Source organism: Cervus canadensis, chromosome 6 (genome assembly GCF_019320065.1).
Source record: "Cervus canadensis isolate Bull #8, Minnesota chromosome 6, ASM1932006v1, whole genome shotgun sequence".
Classification (NCBI taxonomy): Eukaryota; Metazoa; Chordata; class Mammalia; order Artiodactyla; family Cervidae; genus Cervus; species Cervus canadensis.
Window position 1 is genome coordinate 31,060,476 of NC_057391.1, and position 16,440 is coordinate 31,076,915.

Here is a 16,440-nt window from a genome sequence, read left to right on the forward strand (position 1 = left end):
CAGTTATTTATATTTTATCTTCATTAGACCCTTAAGCACTTGCTTGGTTTTTATTTTCATAGTAAAGTAGAAAATGTGCATTGTCACTAGAGACTGTAAAATAGGCTTCCACTTAAATATAATTTTACAAAGAGCAATTTTTATGTCAAATTTTAATTCTTGGTTTTTACTTACTTTGATGTTTTTAAAATAGATTCTTAAATTATATTCGTTTTGGTGGAATCTGATTCTTCTCCCTTTGAGAAGGCGCTGTACTTGGTGGGTTGTTACTTAACAAAAAGCATATGGTAGGAATGACAAGAGGATGACTTCCAGAGGTAGGCCATAGGAGATGTTGCAGCAGCTTTCTGGCTCTGTCAGTTCCATCCTGGAGGATGCTACCTGTCATGTCTCTGGGGACACTCAAGCAACTCTGGAGATGTTCTTGTGGTGAGGACCTGAAGCTTTGTGACAATAAACATGTTCATGAGCCATCTTGGATGCAGGTCATTCACCCCCAAATGAGACTTCAGATGACTGCAGTCATAGCTAATGTCTTAACCATAACTTCTGTAGGGAATGTGAGTCAGAACCACCTAGTTAAACTGTTCCTGAATTCATGACCTAGAGAAACTAAAATAATAAATGTCATTTTAAGACTTTAGGTTTTGGGATAATCTGTTCCTGATACAGATTTTGCTATCCGTAATGGGATGTTGCCATAACAAGCACTTTAAAATGTGGCATATAATTTGAACTTGGGGACAGTAGATAGAAGCTTAATGTTAAGCCTTTGAAAAGACTGCTGAGGAGGACTGAGTGAAAATGAAGAAAACCATATTGGAAACTAAGAAAGGAAATCACTGTTATATAGTAGCAGAAAGTGGAGCAATGCTGTCACCTATACCGATACGTGAAATAGAAAATGTTCTGCTTATTGATAAAAGAGAAGTTGGCAGAAACAGGCTTAGGAAGGACTCCTAAGCAAACAGACAAAAAAAGAAGCAGGACTTGCTGGTTTTGAAAATTCTCATCCTCTCAATATGTTGAACTATGCTAAAATTAAGACTTGGCTTCCAGGCAGAGATAAGTCTAGAGCACTCAGATAAGTTTGTCTAAAGATGAAGCCAGTGTTTTGACTATAAAATCCTTTGTTAACATCTTTTCTATATAATCAGAAAGATGTAGGGTGAGCCTCAGAGAACCTTTTAATCAAAGTAAGAGGGGTTACAGCAGATTAAGGGTGTTCTTAGCAGAAATTTGAAGTAGAGAAGAGTTTAAGTCAGATTTATGACTACGCTTTTTGTCTTAACAGAGTGAAGCTCGGTAAGATTCACAAGAGACCTATAATGTTTTCAAAAGAGTTAATTAGCAAAAATATCACCAAACTAAGGAGTGGCCCCTTAGATCCCCAAAATTCTACTGGCAGAAAGCAGGTTTAAAAATGTTGTACATGTAAAATTTGACTGCCTTTCATAAAATGGAAAGATAACTCAGACATAGAACCAAAATCTCAAAGGGCCGAGCCAAGGGCTGTGGAGAATTATTCCCATATTCAAGGAACTTCTAACATATTCCCAACTTGATTAGAGAATTACTTTGGATCAGCGACTCCATTTTCTCTTACTTTGAACCAGAAGGTTTTGTAGCAGTTATCCTCTGCCTGTCCTACCATTGTATTTTAGTTGTATGTGGGGCAGATAATTTCTCTCTTTAGTTCACAGGTCCTCAGAATGCGAGGAAATGTACTTATTCCTGTTAGTGAAAAGCTAAGTTGCTCCCAGATTTCTCACTTAAAGAAGCTATCAAACAGTAAATGTTCTTTGTGGTAATTTATTATGCAGCCATAGCTAACCAACACATAAGCAGAAAAGGAAGATGATTAGAATGAAAGCTAACATTTGTAGTCATGTTCATTTTATCTTACTCCCATACTTAACTTCTTTAGGTATACATCTACCTTAGGCTAAATTCCATCTTTCAAAAGAAGATTGTATTACATCTTGGTTTGATAATGCCTTTATAACTAAAAGTATGTTCGGGTAGGAAAAACATCAGTTCGTATTAGTTTAAAAAAATTCTGAGCCTGATGATGTATATGTGATATATTAACTTTAATTTATACCAAGAGGATTTGAAGGATACTGAGAGGCTAGCGAAATGTGAAATTTTTGAAAAGAATCAACTTCCGGAATTAAACTGACAAAAGTCTTAAGTTTACCATCATGCCAGTTTTCAAGTACCTCATTCTTATTTTTCAATGTATTGGAAGTTATAAAGTATTCTAATTAAGTTAGCCACCTTATTAGGAATAAAGTTTCATGATTCACCAATGGACTTGACATACATAAACATTTTGAATTTAATTTGAGTGCAGGTTAACTGTAGTTTGTGATATGTTAGGTTTGCTTTATTAGCAATTATTTGCAAAGGTAACTAAAATGGCATTAAAAGAATAACCCACTATCTTTTTAACCCCAAGAAAATAACTGTTATAGTTACATCATAAATGTTGTTAAGACTTGAAATATCAGAGTGGGAATCCTCTCCATTTTGAATATTTATTAATTTGCTCTATAAAGATTTGAGTAGCTGTTTCGTTCTAATAACTACACTAAACATTTGATTATTTACAGTAGACAACTTTGAGCTTTCAGCAGTTATCTTCATCAGTATTGTAAATCACTACAAAGGTATTTACCTTTTTCTTTCATATATGTCTTTGAAGGGTGTCATAGCATCATTATTTGGATTTAAAATCATATCTTGCTCATCTTTTATCCCTAATGTTTAGTACAGTGTTGACCATATACATGCCTGGTACTTAGGAAAAGTTTATTGAGGAAAAATCTTCAAAGCTAAGGTGTTTTTAAAAAAACAAAAACCGCCAAGAAGTAGTAAGGTATGAGTGTTCTTTCTTTTCATTTGGTTTCTTTCTCTATTTTAATAAGCCAGTTAAGGTGGGACTTTTTTTTGTTTTAATGCTAGCTTACATTTGCCTTAAGATTATTTTAAATTGTTTTTCCAACCAAAGTTATTAGTTGTAACAGCTCTTACTGTCCAGACATGCTAGGTTGGTAACAGCCCATAAAACTTGCCTCATTAAGGAGCATGTGAATTGTTCATGCATCCATTTTCAAAGGTGGTAGCACTTTAACATGGCTCTGTATCTGAAAGTGTTCGTCGCTCAGTCGTGCCCAACTCTTTGCGACCCCATGGACTGCAGCCCAGCAGGCTCCTCTTGTCCATGAGATTTTCTAGGCAAGGATACTGGAGTGGGTTGCGATTTCCTTCTCCAGAGAATCTTCCCAACCCAGGGATCGAACCCGGGTTTCCTGAACTGCAGGCAGATTCTTTACCAACTGAGCTACAAGGGAAGTCTCTTGTATATCTGAAAATTAAGTTAATTATTAGAACTAGCAAAATGGATTTTATATTACTGTGACCCCCTCACCATCTTACTTGAAGTACTATCTTACAGTTCAGTTCCTGTAACCTTTGTATATTTTAGACTGAGTTTTATTTAATTACTAACAAGGGAAAAAAACTGTATATAATCTTTTTGCATAATGTTTGTCATTGATTTTTTTTCTTGACTCTTAAACTTCATGTAGAATATTTGCATAGTTAGAAAACTATAAAGAAGAAGTCAGGAATCATTTATCCCTACCCCAGAGGTAATTGCTGTTTTGAAGATTTTGGGTAATTCTGCCTAAGTTTTTCTGTTGTATGCAAATACCAAGTAGGGAGAACCACTAGACCGTTCAGGTATGACATAAATCAAATCCATTACAGTTATACAGTGGAAGTGACAAATAGATTCAAGGGATTAGATCTGATAGAGTGCCTGAAGAACTACGGATGGAGGTTTGTGACCATCCCCAAGAAAACAAAATGCAAAAAGGCAAAATAGTTGTCTGAGGAGGCCTTACAGATAGCTGAAAAAAGAAGAGAAGCTAAAGGCAAAGGAGAAAAGGAAAGATATACCTGTTTGAATGCAGAGTTCCAAAGAATAGCAAGGAGAGATAAGAAAGCCTTCCTTAGCTATCAGTGCAAGAAAATAGAGGAAAACAATAGAATGGGAAAAACTAGAGATCTCTTCAAGAAATTTAGAGAACCCAAGGGAACATTTCACGTAAAGGTGGGCACAATAAAGGACAGAAATGGTATGGACCTGACAGAAGCAGAAGTTATTAAGAGATGGCAAGAATATACAGAAGAACTATACAAAAAAGATCTTCATGACCCAGATAACCACAATGGTGTGATCAGTCACCTAGAGCCAGACATCCTGGAATGCGAAGTCAGGTGGGCCTTAGGAAACATCACTGTGAACAAAGCTAGTGGAGGTGATGGAATTCCAGTTGAGCTATTTCAAATCCTAAAAGATGATGCTGTGAAGGTGCTGCACTCAATATGCCAGCAAGTTTTGAAAACTCAGCAGTGACCACAGGCCTAGAAAAGGTCAGTTTTCATTCCAATCCCAAAGAAAGACAATGCCAAAGAATGTTCAAACTACTACTGTACAATTGCACTCATCTTACACGCTTGCAAAGTGATGCTCAAAATTCTCCCAGCTAGGCTTCAACAGTATGTGAACCGTGAACTTCCAGATGTTCAAGCTAGATTTAGAAAAGGCAGAGGAGCCAGAGATCAAAGTGCCAACATCCATTGGACCTAGAAAAAGCAAGAGAATTCTATAAAAACATCTGCTTCATTGACTACACTAAAGCCTTTGACTGTGTGGACACCACAAACTGTGGAAAAATTCTTAAAGAGATGGGAATACCAGACCACCTTACCTGCCCTCTGAGAAATCTGTATGCAGAATAAGAAGCAACAGTTAAAACTGGACATGAAACAACAGACTGGTTCCAAATTGGGAATGGAGTATGTCAAGGCTGTATATTGTCATCCTACTTATTTAACTTATATGCAGTTAAGTGAAGTGAAAGTCACTCAGTTGTGTCCGAATCTTTGCGGGCTTCCCAGGTGGCGCTAGTTGGCCAACTGCCAATGCAGGAGACATAAGAGACGAGGGTTCGATCATTGGATCCAGAAGATTACCTGGAGAAGGGCATGACAACCCATTCCAGTGTTCTTGACTGGTGAAATCTCATGCACAGAGAAGCCTGTCTGGTTACAGTCCTTGGGGTCACAAAGACTAGGGCACAACTTAGCAATTGAGCACGGAGCACATGCAAACTTAGAAAGCAGAGACAGGGGGAATAAATTACTAATGATTCTACAAGCCCAATAAAATTACTATTTATACTTTGATGTAGCACCCAGTAGCAATGCATTTTAGATTTGACCACAAATGTCTCCTGTTCCCTAGATTTCTTTTAATTATTTTTCATTAGTTTAAGGGATAAACTAACCTTGAATTTTTAATTTTACAAGCCTATGAGCTTTGTCTTAAAACATTAATAGCATATGTAGTATTTTATTTAGCCAATCTGAACACAGTTATCAGTGATGAACTAATATGGAAGGAATATGAGAAAAGTACAAAGATACAATGTCCAGCAAAAACAAGAAAAACAAGTTCTCCAACCTAGATTAATCAACTGAAATACTAAACTGTCTTTTCTTTTTATTTTTTAAAAAATTTGTCTATTTTTTAATTGGAGGATAATTGCTTTATAGAACTTTGTTTTTTCTTGTCAAACATCAATATGAATCAGCCATAGGTTTGGCTTAAAAGTGGTATTAGGTGTTCAGGGATTGTTCATTGTCTGTAAATCTGTTTCTTAAGTTAATAGGCAGGCTGTAGTTGCATAGTTCCTACAAACTATACAAATTTTTAGACAATCCTTTAATTGGTGAATATATTTCTAGGATTTTATCCTAAGGTCACATTCAGAAATACCAACTATACAGTCCATGGAATTCTCCAGGCCAGAATACTGGAGTGGGTAGCCTCCAGGGTATCTTCCCTACCCAGGGATTGAACCCAGGTCTCCTGCATTGCAGGCAGATTTTTTACCAGCTGAGCCACAGAGTACATCACGCGAAATGCCGGGCTGGATGAAGCACAAGCAGGAATCAGTGTAGCTGGCAGAAATATCAATACCATTAGTTGTGCAGATGAGACCACCCTTATGGCAGAATGTGAAGAGGAACTAAAGAACCTCTTGATGAAAGTGCAAGAGGAGAATGATAATGCTGGCTTAAAACTCAACATTGAGAAAACTAAGATCATGGCATCCAGTCCCATCACTGTCTGGCAACTAGATGGGGAAAAAATGGGAACAATGACAGACTATTTTCTTGGCCTCCAAAATCACCCTGGATGGTGACTGCAGCCATGAAGTTAAAAGACGCTTGCTCCTCGGAAGAAAAGTTATAAGAAACCTAGACAGCGTATTAAAAAGCAGAGACATTACATTACTGACAAAGGCCCGTCCTGTCAAAGCTATGTTTTTTCCCAGTTCAAGTATGGGTGTGAGAGTTGGACAATAAAGAAAACTGAGCACCAAAGAATTGATGCTTTTGAACTGTGGTGTTGGAAAAGACTTGAGAGTCCCTTGTACTGCAAGGAGATCAAACCAGTCAATCCTAAAGGAAATCAGTCCTGAATATTCATTGGAAGGACAGATGCTGAAGCTGAAGCCACCTGATGTGAACTGACTCATTTTAAAAGATCCTGATGCTGGGGAAGTTTGAAGCCCAAAATAAAAGATTTCTTTATCAAAGAACATTTCTATTTTTTCCATCATGCTAAAATAAACTAGTAGTATAATTATTTAAAACTTCGCTTGTTAGATATGACCCAGCCACACACTCAGACCTGTGATTTGTGATATATAATAAAGTTTGGAACAGTTGATAGACTGTAATAATCATTTAACCACCTTTTTTTCCACACTAGATTATTTATTGGGAACAATACATTTTGAAAAGTTTGTAGAACAACGCTATTTTCTCTGCCTCAGAGTTAATTTAGGGAGATGGGACAAAAGGAAGAAAAAAGCAAAATCTGTATTTATTTTCTCTACAAGTGTCTTCTAGACTTATGTTCTAATTGAGAGCTACAGCTGAAATTATTAATTTATACTGCATCCTTTTGCCTCTGCACACAAAAATTGCTATATTAGTCTTAGAGAAAGAAAAAGCTAAATGATCTGTGAGCAACCATAGAGTAATTACTATACAAGCCTCTGAGAGTGAAGAGGTCTCCATTGTACATTAAATATTGGCATAGTTTACTTTTTAGATAATACAGAGGAGCCAATGTACTAAAAGCATTGGAGGTATGTTACTGCTATAGACAACTTTTTAAAAGATGAAGATTGTGCAAATGTATGTACATTTTTTGTGGCTTTCATATATTAAATTTTCTGCTCTTGTGGAATATTTTCCACCACCTAACTTGAGGTTATATCCCTATTCCTGTAGTTAATTGCTACTTCTAAAGAGTTATAATCCAGTTAAAAAATTCAAAAGTTTGTTAGCCAGAATACTTTTTACCTTTTTACTCTTATCCAAATTTTAAAAAATGTTTTGGCTTTTATTAATTTTAATAACAAATAGTACAAATCTTTTTATAAAATGACAATCTTTTTCTTATGAGTTTGGCAAAAAATTAAGTGTTTTATCTTAGGCAAGTTACGTAATCTCTTTAAGCCTTAGTTTCTTCTTGTGGAGTAGAGACAAAATAATGCCAAGTACCTTGAAGGATTGTTGAGAGGATTAAATGAATTAAATCATGGGTTAACAGACATATATCCATTCTTTTTTAGATTCATTTCCCATATAGGTGATTATAGAATATTGACTAGAGTTCCCTGTGCTATGTAGTACGTCCTTGTTGTTTATCTCTTTTATATATAGTAGTGTATATATGTTAATCCCAAACTCTGAAAAAGAATTTTTCTAGTAGAAAATAGAAGATAAAAAAAAAAAAAAAGAAAATAGAAGATAGTCTTTGTGGGCAGAGGAAATGACATGTACAAAGAATCAGAATTGTGAAATGTCAGATGGTCCTGGAGAGAAACAGGGTAGTAAGTAATCTTAAACAGAAAGTGATTATAAAACCATGGAGTAGGAACCATGGTAAAATGACAAATCTATACTTGCATTTGTTAGTGCTTTTGTTCATTCTCAAAATTTCTTGTTCATGTAAAGAAAACACTAAGTTTTAGTGAGGCCTAGTTCATTATTATAGAAATTAAACAGCATATCCATAAATAAGAAAGTTGTGATAATGCCTAGTCTTAGAATGTAGAACATTGTTTGTGGATATGTAAGTTGTTAAAACCACCTTGGAAAATAATTTTTATTTTATAAATCAGAGCACACATGAGTCATAATTCTAGCATCTCTACCTGTGGTATAGGTACCAGAAAAATTCTTTTAAATGTGTATCATGAGGCCTGTAGAAGAATGTTCTTAGCACTGTTGTTTGAAATGGCAAAAAATTAAGTGTTTTATCTTAGGCAAGTTACATAATCTCTTTAAGCTTTAATTTCTTCTTGTGGAGTAGAGACAAAATAATGCCAACTACCTTGAAGGGTTGTTGTGAGGATTAAATGAATTAAATCATGTAAAGTACTTGGGACAATGTCTGATACATAGAAAATGCTTAATATATGTTAGCTGTCAACACTACAAGTGAAAATGAGTGAGCTATTGCTACATAAGTCAACATGAATAAATTTCATGCAAAAAAGTTGAGCAAGAAAAGCAGGTTCCATAATGTCCCAAGTAGCATGGTATCAGTCAAAATCCAGAAACATCTGTAACTAAATATTGTTTAGAAATAGTATTTGTGTGTTAAAACTGTACAGAAGCGTAAGAAATTGGACAATAAACAACTATTTCAAGATAATATTTTCCTATCCAAGTGGTATAGGTAGGGGATGCTATTGTCGTATTAATGTTTTTTATGTTATTTTGTCTGTATGTCTGTCTTTATGTTATTATGTGTGTAGCCCTTTATATAAAATATTTCCTAAAAGAAATGTCAGTGGTTTGGTGTATATCCTTCCTTATACTGATAAAATTTTAAAATATCTATTTATTCATCCTTTCAACTTGACAAATAGGATCATGTCATATTAACAATTGTATACCTAGCTTTTTTTCATTTAGCAATTCTTGTGAGTACTGCATACAGATCTTTTTAATGGCTTTTAGAATTTATCATATATAGATCATAAATTTTTAATTAGTCCCATGGTCATACAGCCATAGGATATTTTCTTTTTTTGTTAAAAAAGAGTGCTAAGATGATTATTTGTTTATGTATGTATCTATATAAAAGTTTCTCAAAGAAGAATTGCACTCTCACCAATGGTACAAAATATTATTTCTCTATACCCTTCCCAGTATATCGAGTATTATTATGTATATTTTCTATCCTTTCTAGTCTGTATAAAAGATTGGCATCATAGTTTTAAATCTTTAATTGAAGTCCACCATCTTTTCATGTATTTATTATGTTTCTTCTTCCTATGAAATAAACTGGACTTTATCTTGTATCTCAGTGCTTCTAGGGTGAGAGAGCCCATTTCTATGGATTGCATAAATTGTTTATCTTATGAAAGCATTCCTCAGACAGTAATGATTCCCTGCCCTCTATTTTCCAGTGTGTATAGGGCTCCCCAATAGAGCTTTGATAATTGGATACCTTATAAGGATTCTGAGTAGGAAAACCAACAAATTTGCATGCCTAAACTTTCATGAGGCAATCATTTAGAAACCTGCTAAAATAAGAGAGGCAAAAAAGATAATGAGAGCTTGCATTAAGAGAGTAGCTAAGTGGGTATGGAGAAGAGAAAATGGATTTGAAAAACAATCAGAATTTTAGCTCGTTTTTGAAGATTGTTTATTTTATTGACCAAAAGAGATATTCTGCCTGAATCCGAAGGGTGTGAAACAAGGCTTGAACAATGTCTCAGTTTATTATCTCAGATACAGAGTGGCGGAGGGGGAGGGGATCTACTTAGACTGGTTCATTAGTTAATTGAATTACTTGAATATTTTGATAGAATATTGTTGTGTTATATTTTAAAATACTATGATTTTACATTAAAATAAAGGGAGAAGTATATACCTAGATTTTAAAAGAAACCCACCTTATAAAAAGTGAACAGCTCTTGAAAATTGGAAAAGCGTTCATAACCAATCTTTTGTATGGTTATGAACCATATCGTATGGTTATGATATATTCATTTTATATCCTTTAAATCTTTTATCTTTTCACACTTAAAATAGTGTAAATAAAATTTTATATACAGATTTTTTAGCATTAAGTAATTCTCCACAAAGTAGATACTATTCATAAGCCTGACTTCAAATGACCACTCGTTCACTCGTTATGTTAAGTGGACATACCATAATTGACATAACCATCCCCTTAATTTGAGACATTAAAGTTGTTTCTTCATTTTTACTATTAAAAAATTTTCTGAGAAAAATATTTTATGCCTAAAGCTCTTTCCATTTAATACATTTTTTTCTTTACTAGATCGAGTAAATGGTCAAACTGTATACATGTTTTTAAAGCTTTTGATATATTTTATTAAAATTGCTATTCAGAAATGGTTGGCCCAGATTTTACTCCTGTGTATGGAATTAGCAGTGAATGAGAATGACCATTCTCCTATCACCACTTTTTTTTTTTTTAACTTTGTCAGCTTAACATATATCTAAATTTAAACTTGCTGAAAGAGATACAGTTAAGTAATAGAAAAATGCCCTTTTTCTGTTAAAGATTCTCTACAAATGTTAGTTTCTCACAATTCACAGATAGTATATCCCTTATTGTAGATTGTAGACTATACATTTTCAAACAGTGACGGTTTATTTGTTTTATCAGACTCCTGAAAGATGTTTTAGTTATTTTATTAACTGAGACACATTGAGGTGTATAGCTGTAAATTTACTGTGTAGTATGAAATAATTCTAATAGGTTAATTACAGGTATTTTGGTAAGCATTTAATAGTTGAACTAAATCATTTATTACCCAACCATCACCCACATTTTTGTTTAATAATGAAATAATGCTTTTTATATTTCCTTTAAAAATGTTTTTAACCAAAAAGAAATGTATTTACTGTTTAATGTACAGAATATAAGTATAATTAACCTAAGTCATACAGTAAAACACTGGGTCATGAAACCATTTTATATTTGTTCAGATACATATTTTTAAGTAAGTTTTAATTTACAATTGTTAAATGACTTGTTCGATTAGAATGCAGTAAAGATGACCTGATCCAAATAGTTGTCACCATAAAAGTGTAATTACTTTATGACCATTCCTGATCCTACGACTAACACCACAGTTTGTGATTATTTATAGTTTTTAATCTCTTTGAGTATCTCAGCTGATCCTGAGATTTTTAATACAAATATTGTACCCAGTTTATAATAAAAAGAAATTGTGATTTAGAAAAGTCAGCTGCTTAAATTTTATACCCTAGGTGGATAAGACAGGGTTTCAACCTAGGCCCTTTCTCTAAACCTTTTTGTTGTTCTTGTTGTTTTCTTCTATTCAAGTTGTTTATGATTTTTGACACTTACTTGGGTCACTTATTTTGAAAACTCTATGGAACAAACACATTTCCTGAAGTTTTTTTTATTCTTCTCAACTTTTATCATGCATTTTGAAAGAATGTTTGCTGGATACCGTTATCTAGCCAACTCCTTTGCAGTAACTGATCATTGTCATAACAGGGGACAACTATTAGGAAAATTATATAAAAATAGCAATTAACTGGGTTTGACACAGTTATTTTTCAGTAGACAGTAGATTCTCAGATACATTTTTAAAGTTTAATTGACTACTTCCTGATAAAATAGCAGCTTTTAGTTTTCAGAGCATTTTCATATATATTATCTCACTAAATCCTTACAGTAGTCCCTGTAATAAAACTGTATAGGTATTATAATTATTTAATAATTGAAAAAACTGAGTTCCAGAGAAATAAAATGTCACAAAACTACTTTGTTTCAGAGCAGGGGCCATTATGTGCATTTATAAATTTATAATATCTTGCCATTTAATGAGTTTTATTGTTTAATTTAAAAATAAGCCAAATTTTAATGTTTTTTATTTTTATAAAATAGATTGTAAAGGTTTCTCCTTTTAAAAATATTAGCCCTGTTATGATTACTATAAATATTTTATGAGGCAGTAAAAGTATTACTGTCATTTTACTTGGTTGTCACTGTTTCTTCCCAGATAACTGTATACTAATGGGAAAAATAATGGCAAGTAGTTATCTCATTTCTTAAAAGAAAAGAAACAAAACCTTCTCAGGACTTTATGTTTTCTAATTTGTTAAGTTTCACTTATTCAGTATTTATTTCACAGAAATATTGTTTATGAAATTTCAAAGCATTTCATTCGTGACTGTCATTGATTGACATATCTCCTTCCCTAAGTCTTGTATATGATTTTAATCCTTCTAAGTAATCCATAAATTCAGGCTAATTAATTCATTCCCTTATTGAACAAGATCATAGACTACTATCTTCCTTCTTTAATCCCTCGTATCATACAGTACAGTCCTTGGTACTGTGTAAAAAACAGTTTTTACAGAAAATTTTCAAAGTAACAATTTTACTGATTCGCATTTTCTTCCTCATAATTTCTTCACTTTCTATGTACATATTACTTTTAGTTAACAGCTTTACTATAATCAGATATATCTGTCACATGGCATGGTTAGCTTTCTCATTCATCCTATATTGTTTTCTGTAAGATGGTCCATATTGCTCATAAAGTTGAGTTTTTTTTTTTTTTAATTCATATTCTTTTATTTTGACATGTCTTCATAATGTACATTTGATTTTGGGGAACTGCCATACACAGTGATGGTGCTACGTATTGACCAACTTGCTGAATTCTTGCTAATGAAGGTATTTTATTTTGTTGTTGTTTTCATGTTCTGGCAACTAATGAGTTGGGGATTGTTCCCATTAGGCAGCTGAAGAAGATACTTCAAGTTCTCTAGTGAAAGATCATCTTTTCCATCAAGATACCGTGGTTACCAGTGAGCCTTACAGAAGCTCAAGACCTTCTCCCTTTGAAGGTCTGAATGCCAGAAGTGTCTACCTGCGAAGCCAAGCGAATCAGGTGAGAAAATAAATAATCTTTTCCAGCATCAGAGTCTTTTCCAATAAGTCTGACTAGAAACCTGATTAGAAGCTTATCACTTTTGTGGATCTTGTTAAAAGAACTAGTTTTTGATTTCATCAATATTCTCTGTTAATTTCCTGCTTTCAATTTCATTGATTTCTATGCTAATTCTTATTGTTTCTTTTCTTTACCTTACTTTGATTGAATCTTCTTTTTCTCATTTTCCAAGGTGCAGTTCAGTTCAGTCCAGTCTCTCAGTCGTGTCTGACTCTTTGTGACCCCATGGACTGCAGCATGCCAGGCTTCCCTCTCCATCACCAACTCCTGGAGTTTATTCAAACTAATATCCAAAGAGTTGGTGATGCCATCCAACTATTTCATCCTCTGTTGTCCCCTTCTCCTCCCGCCTTCAATCTTTCCCAACATCAGGGTCTTTTCCTATGAATCAGTTCTTTGCATCAGGTAGCCAAAGTATTGAAGTTTCAGCTTCAGCATCAGTCCTACCAATGAATATTCAGGGCTGATTTCCTTATAGTCCAAAGGGCTCTGGAGAGTCTTCTCCACCACCACAGTTCAAAAGCATTAATTCTCTGGTGCTCAGCTGTCTTTATAGTCCAACTGTCAATCCGTACATGACTACTGGAAAAACCATAGCTTTGACTAGATGCACCTTTGTTGGCAAAGTAATGTCTCTGCTCTTTATTATGCTGTCTAGGTTGGTCATAGTTTTTCTTCCAAGGAGCAAGCATCTTTTAATTTCATGGCTGCAGTCACCATCTGCAGTGATTTAGGAGCCCAGAAAAATAGTTTGTCACTGTTTCCCCATCTATTTGCCATGAAGTGATGGGACTGAATGCCATGATCTTAGTTTTCTCAATGTTGAGTTTTAAGTCAACGTTTTCACTCTCTCACTTTCATCAAGAAACTCTTTACTTTGCTTTCTGCGATAAGGATGGTGTCATCTGCATATCTGAGATTATTGATATTTCTCCTAGCAATCTTGATTCCAGTTTGTGCTTCATCCAGCCCAGCATTTCTCATGATGTACTCTGCATATAAGTTAAATAAGTAGGGTGACAATATACAGCCTTGATGTACTCCTTTCCCAATTTGGAACCAGTTTGGTGTTCCATGTCCAGTTCTAACTGTTGCTTCTTGACCTGCATAGAGATTTCTCAGAAGGCAGGTCAGGTGGTCTGGTATTCCCATCTCTTGAAGAATTTTCCACAGTTTGTTGTGTTCCACACAGTCAAAGGCTTTAGCATAGTCAACAAAGCAGAAGTAGATGTTTTTCTGGAACTCTCTTGCTTTTTTGATGATCTAGCAGATGTTGGCAATTTGATCTCTGGTTCCTCTGCCTTTTCTAAAACCATCTTGAACATCTGGAAGTTCACGGTTCATGTACTGTTGAAGCCTGACTTAGAGAATTTTGAGCATTACTTTGCTAGTGTGTGAGATGAATGTAATTGTGTGGTAGTTTGAACAATTAAGGTAGAAACTTTGATTATTAATTTTAGATCTTCTTTGCTAAAAATATATTCAGTGCTATAAATTTCCCTCTGTGCACTACTATCATTGTATCCCACAACATTTGATAAGTTGTGTTTCATTTCTTTTTAGTTCAAAATACTTTTGATTTCTCTTGAGATTTCTTCTTTGACCCTTGTGTTTAGAACTGTGTTGTTTAACTGCTACTCATTTGAGGATTTTCCGGGTATCCTCTTGTTGAATTCTAGTTTAATTCCTCTGTGGTCTGAGAACACACATTGTATGATTTCTACTCTTTTAAGTTTTTTAAGGTCTGTTTTATGTCCCAGACTGGTCTGTCTTGGTTAATGTTCCATGTAAGCTTGAGAAAATATGTATTCTGCTCTTGTTAGATGAAGTTTTCTTTAGATGTCATTGTATCCACTTGTTTGAAAGTGTTGTTTAGTTCACCTCTTTGCTTACTGATTTTCTGCTTGCTGAGCCTGTCCATTTCTGAGAGAGGGATATTGAAGTTTCCAGCTATGGTAAGTGGTATATCCATTTCCTCGCCATTTTACCAGTTGTTGCCTCATGTAACTTGATGTTGTGTTGTTAAGCACGTACACATTAAAGATTGTTATGTCTTCTTGAGGAATTTAACCCCTGTATTATATAATGCCCTTCTTTATCACTGGTAATTTTCCTTGCTTTAAAGCTCCCTCTGTCTGTACTTGTATTTTCTTTTCGCTAGTGGTAGCATGGTATATTCGGAGAAGGCAATGGCAACCCACTCCAATACTCTTGCCTGGAAATTCACATGGATGGAGCAGCCTGGTAGGCTGCAGTCCATGGGGTCACTAAGAGTCAGACACGACTGAGCGACTTCACTTTTCACTTTCATGCATTGGAGAAGGAAATGGCAACCCAGTCCAGTGTTCTTGCCTGGAGAATCCCAGGGATGGGGGAGCCTGCTGGGCTGCCGTCTATGGGGTCGCACAGAGTTGGACATGACTGAAGTGACTTAGCAGCAGCAGCAGCATGGTGTATTATACTTCATTCATTTACTTTTCCTTTAACAACACTAAACTGCTTTACAGATAGTGGGTGAACTCTATATTAGCAGTAATCCTTATTCCTCCTTTTATCTCTTCTGTCATTGCTGTCATCCATTTCACTTTATGTGCATATACCTGTATATGTATAGGTATGTAAATATATGCTGATTTTTGAGCAAACCTCTCTCTTAGCTCAGTTAAGAATAAGAAAATTAAAAGTTTATATTATTTTCACTTGTTTCTCCTAAAATGCTCTTCCATTGTCATATAGATCCAAGTTTCTGACCTATATTATTTTCCTTCTCTCTAAGGAACTTCTTTTAACATTTCTTATAAGGCAGGTCTGCCAGCAAGAAATTTCCTCAAATTTTTGTTGCCTAAGAAAGTCTTTCTCTCTCACTTTTTAAAAACTGATCTTTTTTTCATTTAAGATGTTTTTACATAATAGCTTATACCTCTTAATCCCCTTCCCACATGTTACCCACCCCTTCCCTGTCCCCACTGATAGCCACTCATTTGTTTTCTGTATCTGTGAGTCTGTTTATTTTCTGTTATATGCAATATTGTGTTAAATTTTTTAGATTCCACATATAAGTGATGTCATATAGTATTTGTTTTTCTCTGCCTGACTTATTTTACTTAGTGAAATAACCCTCCAAGTTTATCTATATTGGTGCACATGTCAAATTTTCATTCTTTTTTTCATGACTGAGTAGTATTCCTCTGTGTGAGTATGTGTGTGTATGTACACACACACCACGTCTTATCCATTTGTCTGTTGATGGACACTTAAGTTGTTTTCATATCTTGGCAATTGTAAATAATGCTGCTATGACCATTCCCTT

General features: G+C 34.5%; 1 protein-coding gene across 1 annotated transcript in view; it reads left to right on the forward strand.

Moving 5' to 3' along the window:
* SPRED1 (sprouty related EVH1 domain containing 1) overlaps window positions 1-16,440 on the forward strand; it is a 111,264-nt gene that overhangs the window by 84,276 nt on the left and 10,548 nt on the right. The window contains exon 5 of the mRNA XM_043471423.1: window positions 12,918-13,070. Within this exon, the coding sequence (XP_043327358.1) occupies window positions 12,918-13,070 (153 nt within the window). The remainder of the gene's footprint in view (window positions 1-12,917; window positions 13,071-16,440) is intronic.